This window comes from Sorghum bicolor, chromosome 10, assembly GCF_000003195.3.
Source record: "Sorghum bicolor cultivar BTx623 chromosome 10, Sorghum_bicolor_NCBIv3, whole genome shotgun sequence".
Lineage (NCBI taxonomy): Eukaryota > Viridiplantae > Streptophyta > Magnoliopsida > Poales > Poaceae > Sorghum > Sorghum bicolor.
The window spans coordinates 60884907-60902344 of record NC_012879.2 but is presented as its reverse complement, the minus strand read 5'-3'; the positions used below and the strand labels follow the sequence as shown (position 1 = coordinate 60902344).

General features: G+C 39.6%; 1 protein-coding gene across 1 annotated transcript; it reads left to right on the top strand.

The window, feature by feature from the left end:
* Positions 1351 to 16036, top strand: LOC8066386 (callose synthase 3). The gene is made up of 41 exons (XM_002439022.2): positions 1351 to 1799; positions 1925 to 2025; positions 2311 to 2435; positions 2525 to 2618; positions 2743 to 2853; positions 2951 to 3082; positions 3212 to 3304; positions 3427 to 3518; positions 3718 to 3844; positions 3988 to 4125; positions 4207 to 4283; positions 4371 to 4464; positions 4852 to 4974; positions 5089 to 5203; positions 5747 to 6081; positions 6180 to 6232; positions 6317 to 6377; positions 6952 to 7033; positions 7108 to 7157; positions 7233 to 7319; positions 7673 to 7798; positions 7911 to 8099; positions 8184 to 8344; positions 8944 to 9067; positions 9145 to 9248; positions 9544 to 9673; positions 9776 to 9927; positions 10586 to 10695; positions 10805 to 10930; positions 11022 to 11090; positions 11186 to 11360; positions 12028 to 12172; positions 12632 to 12751; positions 12838 to 12956; positions 13073 to 13156; positions 13338 to 13450; positions 13531 to 13760; positions 13892 to 14701; positions 14786 to 14836; positions 15130 to 15315; positions 15408 to 16036. Exons 1-41 carry the CDS (start codon positions 1565 to 1567, stop codon positions 15654 to 15656), a joined length of 5898 nt encoding a protein of 1965 aa, XP_002439067.1. The 5' UTR covers positions 1351 to 1564; the 3' UTR covers positions 15657 to 16036.

Genomic DNA, 17438 nt, shown 5'->3' with positions numbered 1-17438 from the left:
TGTACTAGTACCAAACAAGTCTTTCTCCATTTTCACAATGCTTGGAAGCATTGCGGCCTTAAATTTCCGATGAGCGAAAATGCAACAATAAGAGGTCCGCATTTCCTTTGACAATTTAATTTTAGTAGTTGGAAGGCTTCGAAGATTTCAGTCTAGAACAACGATTGGTAGCAGCACTATTGGTATAAATCTTCAAACGTCTAGTGTTAACAACCGGTAGTAAAATGTATGATCCAAACTAAAAAAATAAGCCGAAATCCAGTGCGCAGTGAAGCGCAGAAAGTAATACACGAACGCATATAAATTCAAAGTGGGTGGAACATACGTTACTTTGTCGTTGGTAAAAAAGAATGAACAAAAGATTGGTAGATATGAGAGCCAAATAACATGCCATGTGCAGCTAGAAAGAAGCCTAGGCGCTAGGTAAGCCTGCACGTCATGAGATTGCCATCGATTGGGTGAGTCAGTCACAAAATATAGAGTCTCGCGGTTTGGCCGGCGCTGCTTAAAATCCATTGGAGGAGTACAAAGAACGCACGGTTCATTACTCAATTTTGTAGAATATAGAAATGGGAAAAAAAAGAAAAATTTACATGAGAATTGACATGGCAGCAAGAGCTGTCCATTTCCACAAAGCTTGGAAGCATTGCTGTCTTCAATTTTTTGATAAGCAAAGTTTGAAAAAGACCAGTGAACCGAATTGAGATCCTGGGGCATCAGTCTAATCTAGGCCTTGTTTAGTTCCGAAAAGTGAAAAGTTTTCGGTACTGTAGCACTTTTTGTTTGTTTGTGACAAATATTATCCAATCATGGACTAACTAGTATCAAAAGATTCGTCTCGTGATTTACAGTTAAACTGTGTAATTAGTTTTTGTTTTCGTGTATATTTAATGTTTCATGCATTTGACACAAGATTCGATGTGACGAAGAATCTTAAAAGCTTTTTGGTTTTCAAGGTAAACTAAACAAGACCCTAATCTAATCTAATCTAATCAAATCCCCCGGTGAGAGACGAGAAAAAAAAGGAGGACGGTGTGATGGATGGATGACCGCAAAACGACGAGTAGAGGCTGCTGCGCTGGTTTGGGCCCACGTGCAGCGTACGTGGGCTCGTTGTCCCATGCACTGCACTGTGCATCCAACTCCATGAATGAATACCCCAGTATACCGTACCTAATCACGGCAGTGCCACTCCCAAGTCCCACCCGTACAAGAAAACCCCAGTGGCAGAAGCGTAGAATCCCTGGAACCCCAGGCCTCAACTACGGGCCCAGACTAAAAGGAAAGGAAAACAAAAAAAGTTTGAAAACCCCAGCAAAACGTTTCCGTCCGTTACCTCCTCCTCCTCCATTTCACTGGCGGCTGCTCTTCTCTGCTCATCCCACTCCACTCCCTCCCTCTCCATCCCCCCTCCATTTCACTGGCCCGCCTCGCCGTCGCCCGCCGCCAAATCCGATCTAGGGTTCCATTCCACCTCCACGCGCCGTCCACCCAAAAGGCAAAGCTAGCTCGGCCGCATTACCTGCTGCTGCTGCGGACTGAGGTGAGGTGACGCGGGAGCGGGATGGCGGCGCCGGGGCGGAGGACGGCCGACGTGTCCTCGTCCTCGCCGGCCCCCTCGCCGTCCCCGGCCGCCCCTTCCTCCACCGGCAGGCGTCTCCTGCGCACCCAGACAGTCGGCAACCTCGGCGAGTCCATCTTCGACAGTGAGGTCGTCCCGTCCTCGCTCGTCGAGATCGCACCCATCCTCCGTGTCGCCAACGAGGTCGAGGCCACCAACCCGCGCGTCGCCTACCTCTGTAAGTTTTTACTTTTCTTGTGCTCCTGTTTCTTACTGCTACTAATGGTTTCCCGTCGATCCGATCCCATCCCATCCCATCCCATCCCATCACATTTACTTGTTTGCTCGCTTGCCGTGCTCCAGGTCGCTTCTACGCTTTCGAGAAGGCTCACCGCCTCGACCCGACTTCCAGTGGCCGTGGTGTTCGTCAGTTCAAGACCGCACTTCTGCAGAGGCTTGAGAGGGTCGGTACTAGTACAACTCTTCCCCTCTTTTTTTATTTACTCTTCATTCACCATTTATTCTTCACCACGCACACCTACTCACATGCTGCAATGCAATGCAGCTGCCACTGTGCCCGCTGCTTACTACCAGGGGCTTTCCTTGCTTGTTTTCACACTCATCATAACAAAATGTTAAAACTTGACGCATATTCTCATTCCCTACATACCACCTACACAACCTGCTCATGGTTCTGTGATGGCTGATGATAAGCAAAAGGCTCACCTCTTGGCTTTTCGCTTCTCCAGGAAAATGATCCCACCTTGAAGGGAAGGGTGCATCAGAGCGATGCTAGGGAGATGCAGCGCTTCTACCGTGAATACTACAAGAAGTATATTCAGGCACTGCAAAATGCTGCTGATAAGGCTGACCGGTGAGCAATTCTCTTCCTCGTGCTTTTTTTTTTTTGTGCCACTCCCTCAGTTGCTCCTCCCTTCACGCTCTGCCTTTCTGTTTCCCCAGTGCACTGCTCACTAAGGCATACCAAACAGCTGCTGTCTTGTTTGAGGTCTTGAGGGCCGTTAATGTTTCGCAGTCTGTTGAAGTCGATCAAGCGGTATGTCATTCGTCTCTGTTGCTATGCTGGTTTCTGTTTTCTTTCTTGACACCCGTACACCATGTCTTGCATCTCTTTGATTCACTATAACTGTGAATTCTCCTTGTGTGTTATTGCTGCACAGATTTTGGATACACACAATAAGGTCGAAGAAAAGAAAAAGTTGTTTTTACCTTGTAACATTCTTCCGCTTGATCCTGAAAGTACTGGTCAAGCCATTATGCTATATCCAGAGGTTCTCGTCTATCACCTTTCTTGTTAACGTTGGCCATCTTAGGAGCCAAATTACGCCTCTTACCATCAATAATGTCTTGTTCCTCATAACTATGTAGATTCAAGCTGCTGTTTATGCTCTGCGCAATACTAGAGGCCTGCCATGGCCAAAGGACCAAGACAAGAAGCCTGATGAGAAGAATACTGGTAAAGACCTTCTTGATTGGCTTCAGGCTATGTTTGGGTTTCAGGTAATTGTGTGTAACACTGAAACTTATTTGTTCCTGGCATTCTCTTTCTCTGTGTTGAAGTGTGCTTTGCCCTTAAAGGTACAGCTAGAAGTTAAAATATACGTTCATCTAACTTAAGTCCCTTTTCAGAAAGACAACGTGTCCAACCAAAGGGAACATTTGATACTGTTGCTTGCAAATGTTCATATAAGGAAAATACCCAAGGCTGACCTACAACCAAAGGTACAAATTTCCTCTCTCTCTCTCTCTGTCTGTCTAGATCTTCTAGAGGAACCAGATGACCTTTCTTTTTTGGACCTGCCCCAATTTGCATATTGATGGTATGATGGTGCTACATTTTTTAGTTGGACGACAAAGCTCTGGATGATGTAATGAAGAAGCTATTTAAGAATTATAAGAAGTGGTGCAAGTACCTCGGCCGCAAAAGCAGTTTATGGTAGGTACAGAGGATCCATTATGAAATGTGTATGAATCACTTGAACTGATTTCCTAGAGCTGTGCTTACACTCTGTTTCGTTTAGATGGTTGCCAATCATGACATTTTAGCCATAGAGCTACTACACTTGAAAGGACATATAGTACATCTCTTTGTTAAGTTACTGCTTCTCTAAACGTTTTGCTGAATTGATCTCTAGGTTACCAACCATCCAGCAGGAAGTGCAGCAGCGTAAGCTTCTTTATATGGGCCTCTACTTGCTGATTTGGGGTGAGGCGGCTAACTTGAGATTCATGCCAGAGTGTATTTGTTACATCTACCATCATGTAAGATTGACTTGCATTCTTTTCCAAATTAACTTTGGTATGCTTGCGGTAGTGAAGATTATACCCTGAAATTCATGGCAAAAAATATATCAATATATGGCTTGCAAATTTTAATTTATGTGAGGCTATTTTTCTTGTCGTAGATGGCTTTTGAACTCTACGGTATGCTGGCTGGAAATGTGAGCCCAATGACCGGTGAAAATGTTAAACCAGCATATGGTGGTGATGAAGAAGCCTTTTTGATGAAAGTCGTGACTCCAATATACAAAGTTATAGAGAAGGTATAACACGTGTTATTTTAAATACCTGAATGTTGTCTTACTTTCATTTCAATTTGCTCACAGTTTGTGGGGACTTAACAGGAAGCTGAAAGGAGCAAGACCATGAAATCAAAGCACTCACATTGGAGAAACTATGATGATCTGAATGAGTACTTTTGGTAAGTGATGAGTTGATTGCATTGCTGTTGACAATCTTGTGCTCTAGATTTTAATGAAACCCAAATCATTACTGTATGGCTTGTCAGGTCAGTTGATTGTTTCCGTCTAGGATGGCCTATGAGAGCTGATGCTGACTTTTTCAAAACTCCGAAAGACGCTTATCCGAATCTTTTGAATGGAGTAGGTTCTCTCAATAATATTGATATCTTCATACTTCTTTTCTGACATTATGTAACTTAAATGCGTTAATGTTTTCTCGTGATAGATAATATTACAATTGCTTAAGTATATACACATTGAACTTAAAATATTCTGATGTTCCTTTTCTTTTCTGGTGGATGCTCTAATTCTGGCAATTTGTTCATTTGATCTATACTATACTATTACTGCAGATAGGTTTGATCTGTTCGTTTTACGTTCATCTTGCCTTGTCTTTTATACTTCGTAGCTTGAAATACAGATCCATGATCTGATGTGATGCTTAGTTTTTCCTTCAACTTAAAACAAGCAAAATAAAGACTCCCTGGACTATCAGTCGTATTGAAACCCATTTTTCTTGTCGTCCAGGAGAACAGGTCTGCAGGCAATGTCCATTGGATGGGAAAAGTTAATTTTGTGGAGATACGTTCATTTTGGCACATATTCCGTAGTTTCGACAGGATGTGGATCTTCTTAATATTGTCCTTGCAGGTTAGTTGCTCTTTTTTGTGCACTTTTTATCTGTTACAGTTCATTAAATACCTCTGTTAGACATTATCATGCCCTTAATTCAACATATTGTGATGGTTTATGATTTTTGTATAGGCCATGATAATTATTGCTTGGAATGGTGGAACACCAAGTGATATCTTTGATGCTGGAGTATTTAAGAAGGTTTTGAGCATATTTATTACTGCTGCAATTTTGAAGTTGGGTCAAGGTATTGGACACTCCCATCATTCCCACCATCTCCCTGTTTACATATTTTCCATATCACTCCCCAATTATTTAGTTGGGATCTCAGTAGTTGCTACTTGTAAGCTCTACATGCTAATCTTGTTACAGTTTTTACTTTTATAGTGGTCTTTGTGAGTTGTGCAAGCATCATGTACCTTATTAAGTTTTCCTGCTCATTGAAATCCCCTGAACCCTACTCAGTTTTTTGCCTATCTTTTGCTTTTACCCACAGAGAAATATTGGCTAGATGACTGGCATGAAGGCATGCACCTTAAAAAATAACTTCGTCTGGGGCTATTTTTTATTTGAAATTGGGGCTGTATGTGTAATATCATCATTTTCTTTGGAAATAATTATCATTTTCTTCCATTTGTGTTGGAATATAAGTGAATTGCGCACCTCTCCCCATCAGCTTAAGTTTTTGGGTTGAACTGGTTGGTGCATGCAACTCAATGATTTGCATATATGTGTCTTATGTTGAGGAAGGATTTAATTAATGCTAATGAATCTATTATGTGTGTGACAGCAATCCTAGACCTCGTATTTGGCTGGAAAGCAAGAAGAAGCATGTCATTTGCAGTCAAGCTACGATATGTCTTGAAGTTAATATCTGCTGCTGCATGGGTTGTGATTTTACCTGTGACTTACGCGTACACTTGGGAGAATCCTACTGGTCTCGCAAGAACAATAAAAAGCTGGCTTGGTGATGGTCAGAATCAGCCATCTTTGTATATATTGGCCATAGTGATATATATGGCACCAAACATACTTGCTTCTATGCTATTTCTTTTCCCATTTATGAGAAGATTCCTAGAGAGTTCAAATGTTAAGGTCATAACGATCATGATGTGGTGGTCTCAGGTAGTATTCCATCTCTTGTTTTCTTCTGTTAATTAGATAGTCAAGATTCTCGATGCCTTCCTTTTTTTTAAAAAAAAAGATTCTATGTTTGTCTGCAGCCTCGGTTATTTGTTGGCAGAGGGATGCATGAAGGTGCATTCTCCCTCTTCAAGTATGTTAAATTGTTAACCCATCTTCACATTTTCTTGTCTCATGTTACATCTTTTTCAATTACTGAACATTTTTGTCCTGACAGGTATACCATGTTCTGGATTATTCTTTTAGCAATGAAGTTGATAGTAAGCTTCTATATTGAGGTAACATTCATTTCTTGTATCATGTTCATTCTACCACTGTTGATGGATGCCACATTTTGGTATCCTTGAACATGAAATTTTTGCTCTTTACCTGTAGACTCATTATCAAAGAACAAAAATAAATCGATAACTCTCACGGTTTGAGTATTGACCTTGACTGTCCTAGGTGTAATTTTTGTGGTTTTGATAGTTGGAAAACAGATGATATAGAAACAGTAAGTCCCATGTCATGTTGCTTGTGCATGGTAGTTTGTTGGCAAAATATGATTTGACTGCACAACTCCATGAAGGCTTATGGTTTCGCCTGAAATTTGGGTTACCTAATTCATGTTTGGATTTCTTCAGTCACAAGTTACGTCGTCCACCAGAAGCTATTCCTCGATCAGCTGTATTGAATGTTAGACACATAAATAAGAATGAACACATAGTTTGTACATGTGGAAAGCGATTGCCAATTTGCCATGCAGAATGATTGGAGATCTATTGTCCATTCGTTTGAGATTCAAAGATAACTAGGCCTTCTAAACTCTCCATGGCTGTTGGTTATTTATCTTGTCTAGCTGTCCTGTTGCAGATCAAACCTCTGGTACAGCCAACCAAAGATATAATGAGAGAACCTATCAGGACATTCCAGTGGCACGAGTTTTTCCCTCATGGTATTTGTCGTGAAATCCCTATTTTACATTTTTTGATAACTTTTTTTGGCTTCTTATTTAGGTTTAATTTGCAGGAACTAACAATATTGGTGTTGTTATATCACTCTGGGCTCCAATAATCCTGGTATGTCTTGACATGTCTTGTTGCTCATAAGAAGGAAGTCTTCTATTAGTTTGAGTTTAATTAGTTAAAATACAGGTATATTTCATGGACACCCAAATTTGGTATGCACTGTTCTCTACTCTGATTGGTGGCATCTACGGGGCTTATCGTCGTCTTGGTGAGGTTGGTAAAATTTTTTAGTATCTTGCGTATTTTTAATGCACCTTTCTTTGGCCTTGGAACAGTTTCATTGTCCAATAAACTGAATTGTGTCTAGTAGGCTAGTAGCAATCAGAAAATTAGTTCTAGGATTGTGTTCCCCCCTTCCTATTTTTAAGAAATCATTTCTAGTTTTTTTCCATATTAGTAGCATCAATAAAAATGTTGTTATTTTTTTATTCCATTTTCTTTACCCAATTCTGCTTGTTTTATGATGCCTCTTTACTTCATTATATATTTCTCTAGTATTGTGGAGCATAATTTATCATGATCGATGGGACTCACATTAGACTCCTTCTGTGGTTCCATAATATCAGATACGGACATTAGGAATGTTGAGATCTCGCTTTGAATCTTTGCCTGAGGCCTTCAATGAACGCTTGATTCCTTCTGATGCAAATAAGAGTAAAGGTCTCCGTGCTGCTTTTTTGAGTAGACCCAAGGTATTTGTTTCTATTGTAAGACTGGGCATTATGAGTAGATCATTGGCAGTTCAATAGAGTATATATATATATATATAATATCTATTTGATCTGACACAATTTTGGTTTTTAGGTTCCTGGTGACGAAAGAGAGAGAGAGAAAAGAGCTGCAAGGTTTGCTCAAATGTGGAACGTTATTATTACAAGCTTCCGTGAAGAAGACCTCATTGACAATAGGGAGATGGATCTGCTACTGGTTCCATACTGTAAAGACCGTGAACTTGATATATTCCAATGGCCGCCTTTCCTACTTGCTAGCAAGGTTGCTCATCTTGTTTTTTCTGTAATTTCTCTACTTACTATATTTGTGGATTCAGCAGTTTATTGTTTATCTGCTGGATTGTAGATCCCAATAGCACTGGATATGGCAGCAGACAGTGGTGGTAAAGACCGTGATCTGACGAAGAGGATAAAATCAGATCCATACTTTTCCTTCGCTATCAGAGAATGCTATGCTTCATTCAAGAACATCATCAATACCTTAGTGTTTGGTCAGCGGGAGAAGGAGTATGTATTCTCTTACCAAGATTATTATTTATTAGGGAAATATGGCCCCGTGGTACTTGTTAGGCCAGGGTTTGATTTTGTAGATTACATGGTGGTTCTTTGTCTTCGGACTGGAAGCAATATGGCACTAAACCTAAAATAGTACCAATTCTGCTCTGAACACTCCATCCCAAATCAAGGGCTCAAAACATAAGTGATGCATTCTAGTGTGGAAGGATGAAGATATGATAAACTGAAACTCTGGCCTTGAGTGTTCAATTGTCATGCAAGCAGCTTTTAGTGTATTTGTGGAGTTACACTATTAAAGTCACCCTCCACATTAGTGAGGTGGTTCCTTGAAGCTTCCACCTACCTTATTCTCATATGATATAGGTCCATTTTGAATGGGTAATAGTTTCAAGATGCTGAAACTGGAAATAGTTGATTGATCTGAATTGAAGGGTGAGATTATTGCAAGGGATGGAAGGAGGGTGGGGGCTTTCTAGGGGAAAAAAGGTCATTTTGTATATTTAATCCTTGGCGTGTAACATCTGTTTGACTGAAGTTCCGTTAAGCCACTTGGATTTTCCTTCTGAATAACCATGTGATGCCTGTTTCAGTGTCCTAGCAAAGATTTTTACAGTTGTTGATGAGCATATAGAAGATGGAACTCTGATAAAGGATCTCAACATGAGGAACCTTCCTGCACTGAGCAAGAAGTTTGTTGAATTACTTGAGTTACTGGTATAAATCCTGTCATCGTTGTTTTAGGTCATGTTCATGGTGGATACCTCCTAACTGTATCTATTTCTTGAGTGCAGCAAAAAAACAAGGAAGAAGACTTGGGTCAGGTAGTCATTTTGTTCCAAGATATGCTCGAGGTGGTCACAAGGGATATAATGGAGGAACAGGATCAGCTCAGCACGTGAGTAGCTTAGTTTCTTTCTGTTACAGTACTTGATATTCTTCTTCAGATATTAACACGCATGGCATGCCACTTATGCAGATCTGCTTGCATTCTTTGTGTCATAGCTATCATGTTCTTTCTTTTTGTTTTGTTAGTAACAAAAACTAAATCTGGAGTTCAATTTTGTTTCTACTTGCAATTTGGTGATTTATCTAGTTACCTTTTGTGATGGTATTTAGTGATTATGGAACTGATTGTCTACTGAAATGTTGCAGTAGCTTGTGTTAAATTTTTTCTATTATTTTTCTTCCAGACTGTTGGATTCCATACATGGTGCCCATAGTAGAAAACATGAAGGGATTACACCGCTAGATCAGCAAGATCAGTTGTTTGCTAAAGCTATTAAGTTCCCTGTGGAGGAATCAAATGCATGGACTGAAAAGGTCTGGTTTTCATCCCCATCCTTTATATATGGGGATTCTGATATGATGCTTATATATTTTCTTTCTGTTGCTGCGGTGACATAAACTTTATGCTTTTTTCAGATAAAGAGGCTTCACCTTCTGTTAACTGTGAAGGAGTCTGCTATGGATGTTCCTACTAATCTTGATGCTAGGCGGCGGATATCGTTCTTTGCAAATTCTCTATTTATGGATATGCCCAATGCTCCAAAAGTTCGGAACATGTTGCCCTTCTCGTAAGTTTTTGCCGCTGATTATCTGTCCCTCAATTTGCTGTCATTTTGTTGGCAATTCCCATGTAAATAACGTAGTTGGTTATTTACTACTCACTCCTTTCCAAATTGTAGGTCATTTTAATTTTGTTCTAAATCGCAAGTTTATAGGAGAATGGATATCTATCACATCAAAGTAGTTTTGTTAAATCAAACTTGAAATATGCAATGATAATGCATAAATTTGGTTTGTAAATGTTAAATATGTGTCGATGAACTTGTTGAAAGTTAGAGAAGTTTGACTTAGGACAAAACTAAAATGGCTTACAATTTGGAACGCAGGGAGTATTTGCTTCAGTTTCATCTGTTTGAAATGCTGATGCTGTCCTCTTTATTAGTTCTTTTATCAAAAAGGATCCTACCTTATCTGGAAAGATTTCATTTTATTGTTTATTTGTTTGAACTGCAGTGTGCTTGGCTATTCATTTTGTTTGAGCAACATGTGTATAACCAACTATTCATTTTGTTTGAGCAACATGTGTATTCTTGTCTTTTGCATAAGTTTGTTTTTGCATGCTTTTCCACAAAACTTGTTGGCAAGCTACTTTTGCAAGATGCATGTTTGATTTGGTCTTTTGCTTGAGTTTCTTATTTCATTACTTCAACTATTTCTATATTGTAGTATCTTGACTCCTTATTACAAGGAAGATGTTCTGTTCTCATTACAAAATCTGGAAGAGCCAAATGAGGATGGAGTTTCCATTCTTTTCTACTTACAAAAAATTTACCCAGGTTATTTTCTCACTTTCTTACCATTTACTTGAACTGATATTCATGCAAATTTTTTGGGTTTGCCCTCTGTCCACTGAAACTGACTTTTTGTGTACTAACCTCACTGAAGATGAATGGAAAAATTTCCTCGAAAGGGTGGGCTGCAAGAATGAAGAGGAACTCCGTGAAGATGAAGAACTGGAAGAGAAGCTTCGTCTTTGGGCATCATATAGGGGGCAGACATTAACAAGAACTGGTATAGTCTATCTCCTGCATATCTTCTCTCAAGGAACATCTTAAAGTATGTATGGTGTCTATTTTTGTCATTGTTGCTCTTGTGTATGCAGTAAGAGGGATGATGTACTATCGAAAAGCTTTGGAGCTTCAGGCTTTTCTTGATATGGCCAAAGATGATGGTATTTCTAATAGCTGTCTATGCTGTGGTTTTGAACTGTTGTTCTGAATGTGGATTTAGTGACATATGTGGTAACTTCTGTTTTTGTCTCATTAGATCTTATGGAAGGCTACAGAGCAACAGAAGTAATGCCTGAGGACTCACAATTAATGACTCAATGCAAGGCTATAGCTGACATGAAGTTTACATATGTTGTCTCATGCCAACAATATGGAATTCAGAAGCGTTCTAATGAGCCTTGTGCACATGATATTTTGAGACTAATGACGGAGTGAGTTTCTTTGAGAACTTCTGAATTAGTCCTGTTATATAGGAGTAAATTGCAAATATTCTCCATTTTTCGAAGTATATACTCAAATCTGAAAAGAACACAAGCTGGTTGCTTTTGCTTGCAACCTATTAGTAAGCTTATTGGGTTAGAACAGTCTAGATTTGGAACTGTTAGTAGTTAGCGATGGCCGATGGGTCAACAGTTAATTTCAATATTTGCTTATCTACCCTACTTTTAGCAATGTGTTTGCCAAGTTCACTCTTTATTTTTGTACTCCCTCTGTTCCAATTTATAGTTCATTTTACCCTTTTCCTAAGTCAAGATTTTCTAACTTTAACCGAATTTATAGAAAAATGCATCAACATCTATGATATCAAATTAGGTTCATTAAATTCTTTTGATAATGCATTTATTTGAACTTTTAGATTTTAAAATATTTTTCTAAAAACTTGGTCAAAGTTAGAGAAGTTTGACTGGGATTAAGCTAACATGAACTTGTTTTAATGATTGTCATTCATCCAATAACTGTAGGTTTTAGTAATGTAACAGGATGATGCAAATTGTTAAGGACACATTACTACTTACTACTGTCAATGGTTTAGTTTATTTGCTGTCCATAAGTGATGTGTTATGTATTGGAATAACAGAAGTGACAATTTTTTGGCAGGTATCCATCACTTCGGGTTGCCTATATTGATGAAGTTGAAGCGCCCAGCCAAGATAGAAACAAGAAGATTGAAAAGGTTTACTACTCCGTGTTAGTCAAGGCTTCTGTTACAAAACCTAATGAGCCTGGTCAGAGCCTTGATCAGGTATTGAAAAACTACACTGTTAATTTAATACTTGTGTGACATTATTCTGCTGTATCATGGTTGATGCTTACTTTACTGAAACTGCAATGTGATGCACTGGAAATGATGAAGAAAGAATGCTGATGAAGATTAAATAGGTGGCATGTCAAGGAGATTATCTTGGATGTGACATATTTATTTTTAAGTTCCTAACACCTTCTGTAGATTAGCAGCTGAAGAAAGTCATGGTTTCATTTTCTTTATCTAGGTTGTCCATTGCTAGAAGTGTGCCTGGTTACATAAATCCTTTGAACTTAAATTCTTGTTTTTTTTATTGTGTTTGTGTTTGGATCATTCTGTGTTTAATTTGGAATAGTTCAAAATCTTTCTGATGACTCATCCAATTTATAGTATCCACAGCCACAACCTCAGTTGTGCAAATTCTGTTGGATTTATTCGCCACATATCTTCTCTGTGTAGGTCATCTACAAGATAAAACTACCAGGTAATGCCATTTTAGGTGAAGGAAAGCCAGAAAATCAGAACCATGCAATAATATTCACCCGCGGCGAATGTCTCCAAACTATAGATATGAATCAGGTACAGCTCCGTGGACTGGTAGGATTTAGGAATTGTTGTCTATTTCGTGCCTTTGGTTATGTTGACTTGTTGAGTTGTATTGGCAGGAGCACTATATGGAGGAGGCTTTGAAAATGAGAAATCTGCTGCAAGAGTTTCAGAAGAAACATGATGGAGTGAGATATCCATCAATACTTGGAGTCAGAGAACACATATTTACGGGCAGGTAATATGCCATGTTTCATATATTTAAGGTTAAAATTAAACTAAGACCATCTGACCTCTGATTTTTCTGTAGTTTTCGTTTTCCTATCATGATTAAATGTTGCAAAATTTCTGCAGTGTGTCATCCCTTGCATGGTTCATGTCAAATCAGGAAACTAGTTTTGTGACAATTGGACAACGAGTGCTTGCCAATCCGTTGAGGTATCCATCTTGGTTCATATTTCATTTTACATTCATGGTGTGGCGATGCATTGTCTATTGGTTCTACTTTTGTCAATCTTTGGATTGTGTGAATTGTCCTCTCATTTGTTTTGTTCTTTGGAATGTTACTACTCTAAGATGCTGTCTTTGACATTTTTTTCCCTGAACCTTCTTTATTCAGGGTTCGGTTTCATTATGGTCATCCTGATGTTTTTGATCGCCTTTTCCACGTTACGAGGGGTGGTGTGAGTAAAGCATCCAAAATTATCAATCTTAGTGAGGACATATTTGCAGGTACTTTTCTTTTGCTGTTGCTGCTAAACATTTGTAAATGTGGAACTGTTATGATAATATTGTGGCTTCTATTGGTGCAGGATTCAATTCCACATTGCGTGAAGGCAATGTTACTCACCATGAATACATGCAAGTTGGCAAGGGAAGGGATGTGGGTCTCAATCAAATATCTCTGTTTGAGGCAAAGATAGCAAATGGAAATGGCGAACAGACGCTGAGCCGTGACATCTACCGGCTAGGTCATCGCTTTGATTTCTTCAGGATGCTGTCTTGTTACTACACAACAATTGGTTTCTACTTCAGTACAATGGTATTTTTCTGATCTGAATTGTTAGCTGTTCTTGTTCATTCATTGGTTAGCATTTAACCTTTCTTCCATTTTTGTTTGGACTTGTTTGTTGTTTAACCCTTAACGTTTCTGTTATTTCTGTATGGACTTAGATTACAGTATGGACTGTATATGTTTTCCTCTACGGGCGGCTATATCTTGTACTTAGTGGACTTGATGAAGCACTGGCTACTGGAAGGAGGTTTGTGCGCAATGCACCCCTCCAGGTTGCGCTTGCATCAGAGTCTTTTGTGCAACTTGGGTTTTTGATGGCGCTACCCATGATGATGGAAATCGGTTTGGAGAGAGGATTCAGAACTGCATTGAGTGACTTTATACTGATGCAACTTCAGTTGGCCTCTGTTTTCTTCACATTCTCATTGGGAACAAAAACTCACTACTACGGAAGGACGTTACTCCATGGAGGAGCTGAATACAGAGCCACTGGACGTGGGTTTGTGGTGTTCCATGCCAAATTTGCTGACAACTATCGACTTTATTCCCGTAGCCATTTTGTGAAGGGCATCGAGCTGATGATTCTACTGGTTGTGTATGAAATATTTGGTCAGTCATATAGAGGGGCTATAACTTACATCTTCATCACCGTATCCATGTGGTTCATGGTGGGCACTTGGCTCTTTGCACCCTTCCTGTTCAATCCTTCTGGATTTGAGTGGCAAAAGATTGTGGATGACTGGACTGATTGGCACAAGTGGATCAGCAATCGTGGAGGTATTGGTGTAGCACCAGAGAAAAGCTGGGAGTCATGGTGGGAAAAAGAGCAAGAGCCCCTTCGGTACTCTGGGAAGCGTGGTACTATTGTCGAAATACTGCTTGCATTGCGTTTCTTTATTTACCAATATGGACTTGTGTATCATCTGAACATAACGAAGAAGATAACCAAGGATAACCAGAGTGTGCTGGTAATTTACTTGTCTTATTTCGCATTGGGTTGGTGTCATCTGCTTTATGATGGTGCAGTTTTTCTAACTAGTGCTTCTTTCCAGGTTTATTGCTTCTCATGGGTTGTAATTTTTGTCATTTTACTGGTTATGAAGGTAAATTTTTCTACAATCATCTCTTGTGTTCATGGTTCCTAGGGAATAGTATTCATCAATGGTTTGGTTGTGGTAGTGCCTAGTCTAGTAAAAAAAAGATTCCCTTCTGACTGATATAATTTAGCAAAATAAAATAAAATAAAATAAAAATCAATCCACACAATATATAATTAGGTTGCAAAGCTCTAGAAGTGCTATATTTGTAATAAGATTTTTGGTTCTGTTAAGAGGCACCAATGGTTTAACCGCTCTCTGTAGCTGGATCACTCAATTAGTTGTATTTTCTTTTGCAGACCGTATCAGTGGGCAGGAGGAGGTTCAGTGCAGAGTTCCAGCTCGTGTTCCGGTTGATCAAGGGTCTCATATTTATAACTTTTACAGCCATCGTGGTAATCTTAATAGCAATCCCTGGCATGACGGTTCTGGACATCTTTGTTTGCATCCTTGCTTTCATGCCCACTGGATGGGGTTTGCTCCTGGTTAGTTGTTGAACATGTGTTTTATAATAATCTTTCCCGCGTCCCTTTTGATTCCTTATTTACTTACTATTCTTGGTCACCTTGTGTTGCAGATTGCCCAAGCGATCAGGCCTGTGATTCAAAAGATTGGGCTGTGGGGGTCAATCAAGGCTCTTGCCCGGGGCTACGAGATCTTGATGGGACTTCTCCTGTTCACGCCCATTGCCTTCCTTGCCTGGTTCCCGTTCGTGTCCGAATTCCAGACCAGGATGCTGTTCAACCAGGCCTTCAGCAGAGGTCTGCAGATCTCCCGTATCCTCGGAGGCCACAAGAAAGACCGAGGGACCCGGAACAAGGAGTAGTTACGGGATGCTGATTGAAGGTTACGGCGGACGCCGGCGCCGGTAGTCCTGGAACAATCAGGTTCAGAGAGTAGAGGGCGGCTGGGAGCATGATGCAGTAGCCTGCCTAGCTAGTAGGAGTATATGTCAAGCCGTATTGTGTGTTGTGTTGCACCTAGTACTAGTAGTAGTATGTAAATCTGTGGCTCTGTGCATGCTGAGGTTTGCTTTGTATGGTCTTGTGGATCGGAGGCATCTGAGATTTGCTAGTAGTGCAATGGCCAGTATCTGATCTGATATTCAATCGTGCATGGCAGGCGTCATATCTGAGCTGATGTTGGTCTAGCTGGGGTTGAGCCATGCTGACAAGTGAGAATGATTACTATCTGGGATGAGGACAACCAGGAAAATGGAGGCAAAATATGTAGTACGTAGTTGGTGGCATAGCCGATTGAGATTGGCAATGACTTTGGGCTTGTGGTTGATAACTGATTGCTGACCAAGTAACAATATCGACCGAACTACTAACACGCAACAGAGAACCATGCCAACTTAAACATCTAGTACCAATTTTTTAATGTATAATATATACATGTTGAGCTTTAACAGGTAACACAATGTTGATGTACGTATATTATAAACATTATTATATAAGTGCCGTATGCACGGGTGATGCAGAATTTTAGATTAGAAGGCTGGGACTCTACCTACAAAACAAGGAAGGTGGCAACATTGAAAAAAAGGATCGCTCTTGTAAAAATGTTAGAATACACTGTCTGCGAAATGGTGAACGTAGTTGATCAGTGGACTTTCTTTTGCAAATTTTTGACAGCAATTAATCAAAATTGTGTGTTAGTTAATTTAGGACATACTACTGTAAAACCTGAACTTCTATTGTGTTCAAAGTGTGTTTGATATTTATTTTTAGCAATTCACTGAGGAACTAAAGAGTCAAATGTATTTTGTATGATCTTTTAGTTCAAGTGATATGAGTTTGTCATATCTGGATTTAGTAATATGAGAAATATTTTTCATAAGGACAAAAATACAAATACTTAATACTGTTGGGTGGGAGCAGCAAAGCAAAAGAATTGTGGGTGGGTGGCCATGGCCACGAAACTTGGCGCATGGGACGACGGATCAGAAGCGTCTAGAAACGACTAGCCAGCATTCCTACAGCTACAGCTAGGATAGCATGCTCCACAAGTCCCCAGCGGCAAAAGGTCAAAACTATATATATTATGGCCCTGTTTAGTTCCGAAAACTGAAAAGTTTTTCGAAACTGTAGCACTTTCGTTTGTTTGTGGTAAATATTGTCCAATCATAGACTAACTAGAGTCAAAAGATTCGTCTCGTGATTTACAGTCAAACTTTGTGATTAGTTTTTGTTTTCGTCTATATTTAATGCTTCATGCATGTGCCGCAAGATTCGATGTGACAGGGAATCTTGAAAACTTTTTGGATTTCGGGGTGAACTAAACAAGGCCTATATATAGAAAACAAAAAGGGAATTAAAAATAGTAGATGATGACATGTGGCTCTGATTTCATGCCCTGTTTTTTTTTATAAATTATATAGATTATCTATTCCTTACCCTTATAATTGTATACCACTGTCTCTCTCACAATTTACTGTACATTAACAGTAACGGATCTTAAGAACAGTACATCCGTTAAGTAGAACAGTAACGGATCCTATGAACAATACACCCGTTAAGTACAACACTAACGGATTGGATCCAGTGAACAGTGTAACCGTTATCCTCCAGTGAGCAGTACACCCGTTACGCTAAATAGTAACGGT

Excerpts from the sequence above, each read along its gene's own strand:
- LOC8066386 (XM_002439022.2), top strand. The coding sequence starts at position 1,565 with ATGGCGGCGCCGGGGCGGAGGACGGCCGACGTGTCCTCGTCCTCGCCG. Across the intron at positions 7,034-7,107 it reads GCACGAGTTTTTCCCTCATG|GAACTAACAATATTGGTGTT; the intron begins GTATTTGTCGTG and ends TTTAATTTGCAG. Across the intron at positions 13,761-13,891 it reads GTTTCTACTTCAGTACAATG|ATTACAGTATGGACTGTATA; the intron begins GTATTTTTCTGA and ends GTATGGACTTAG.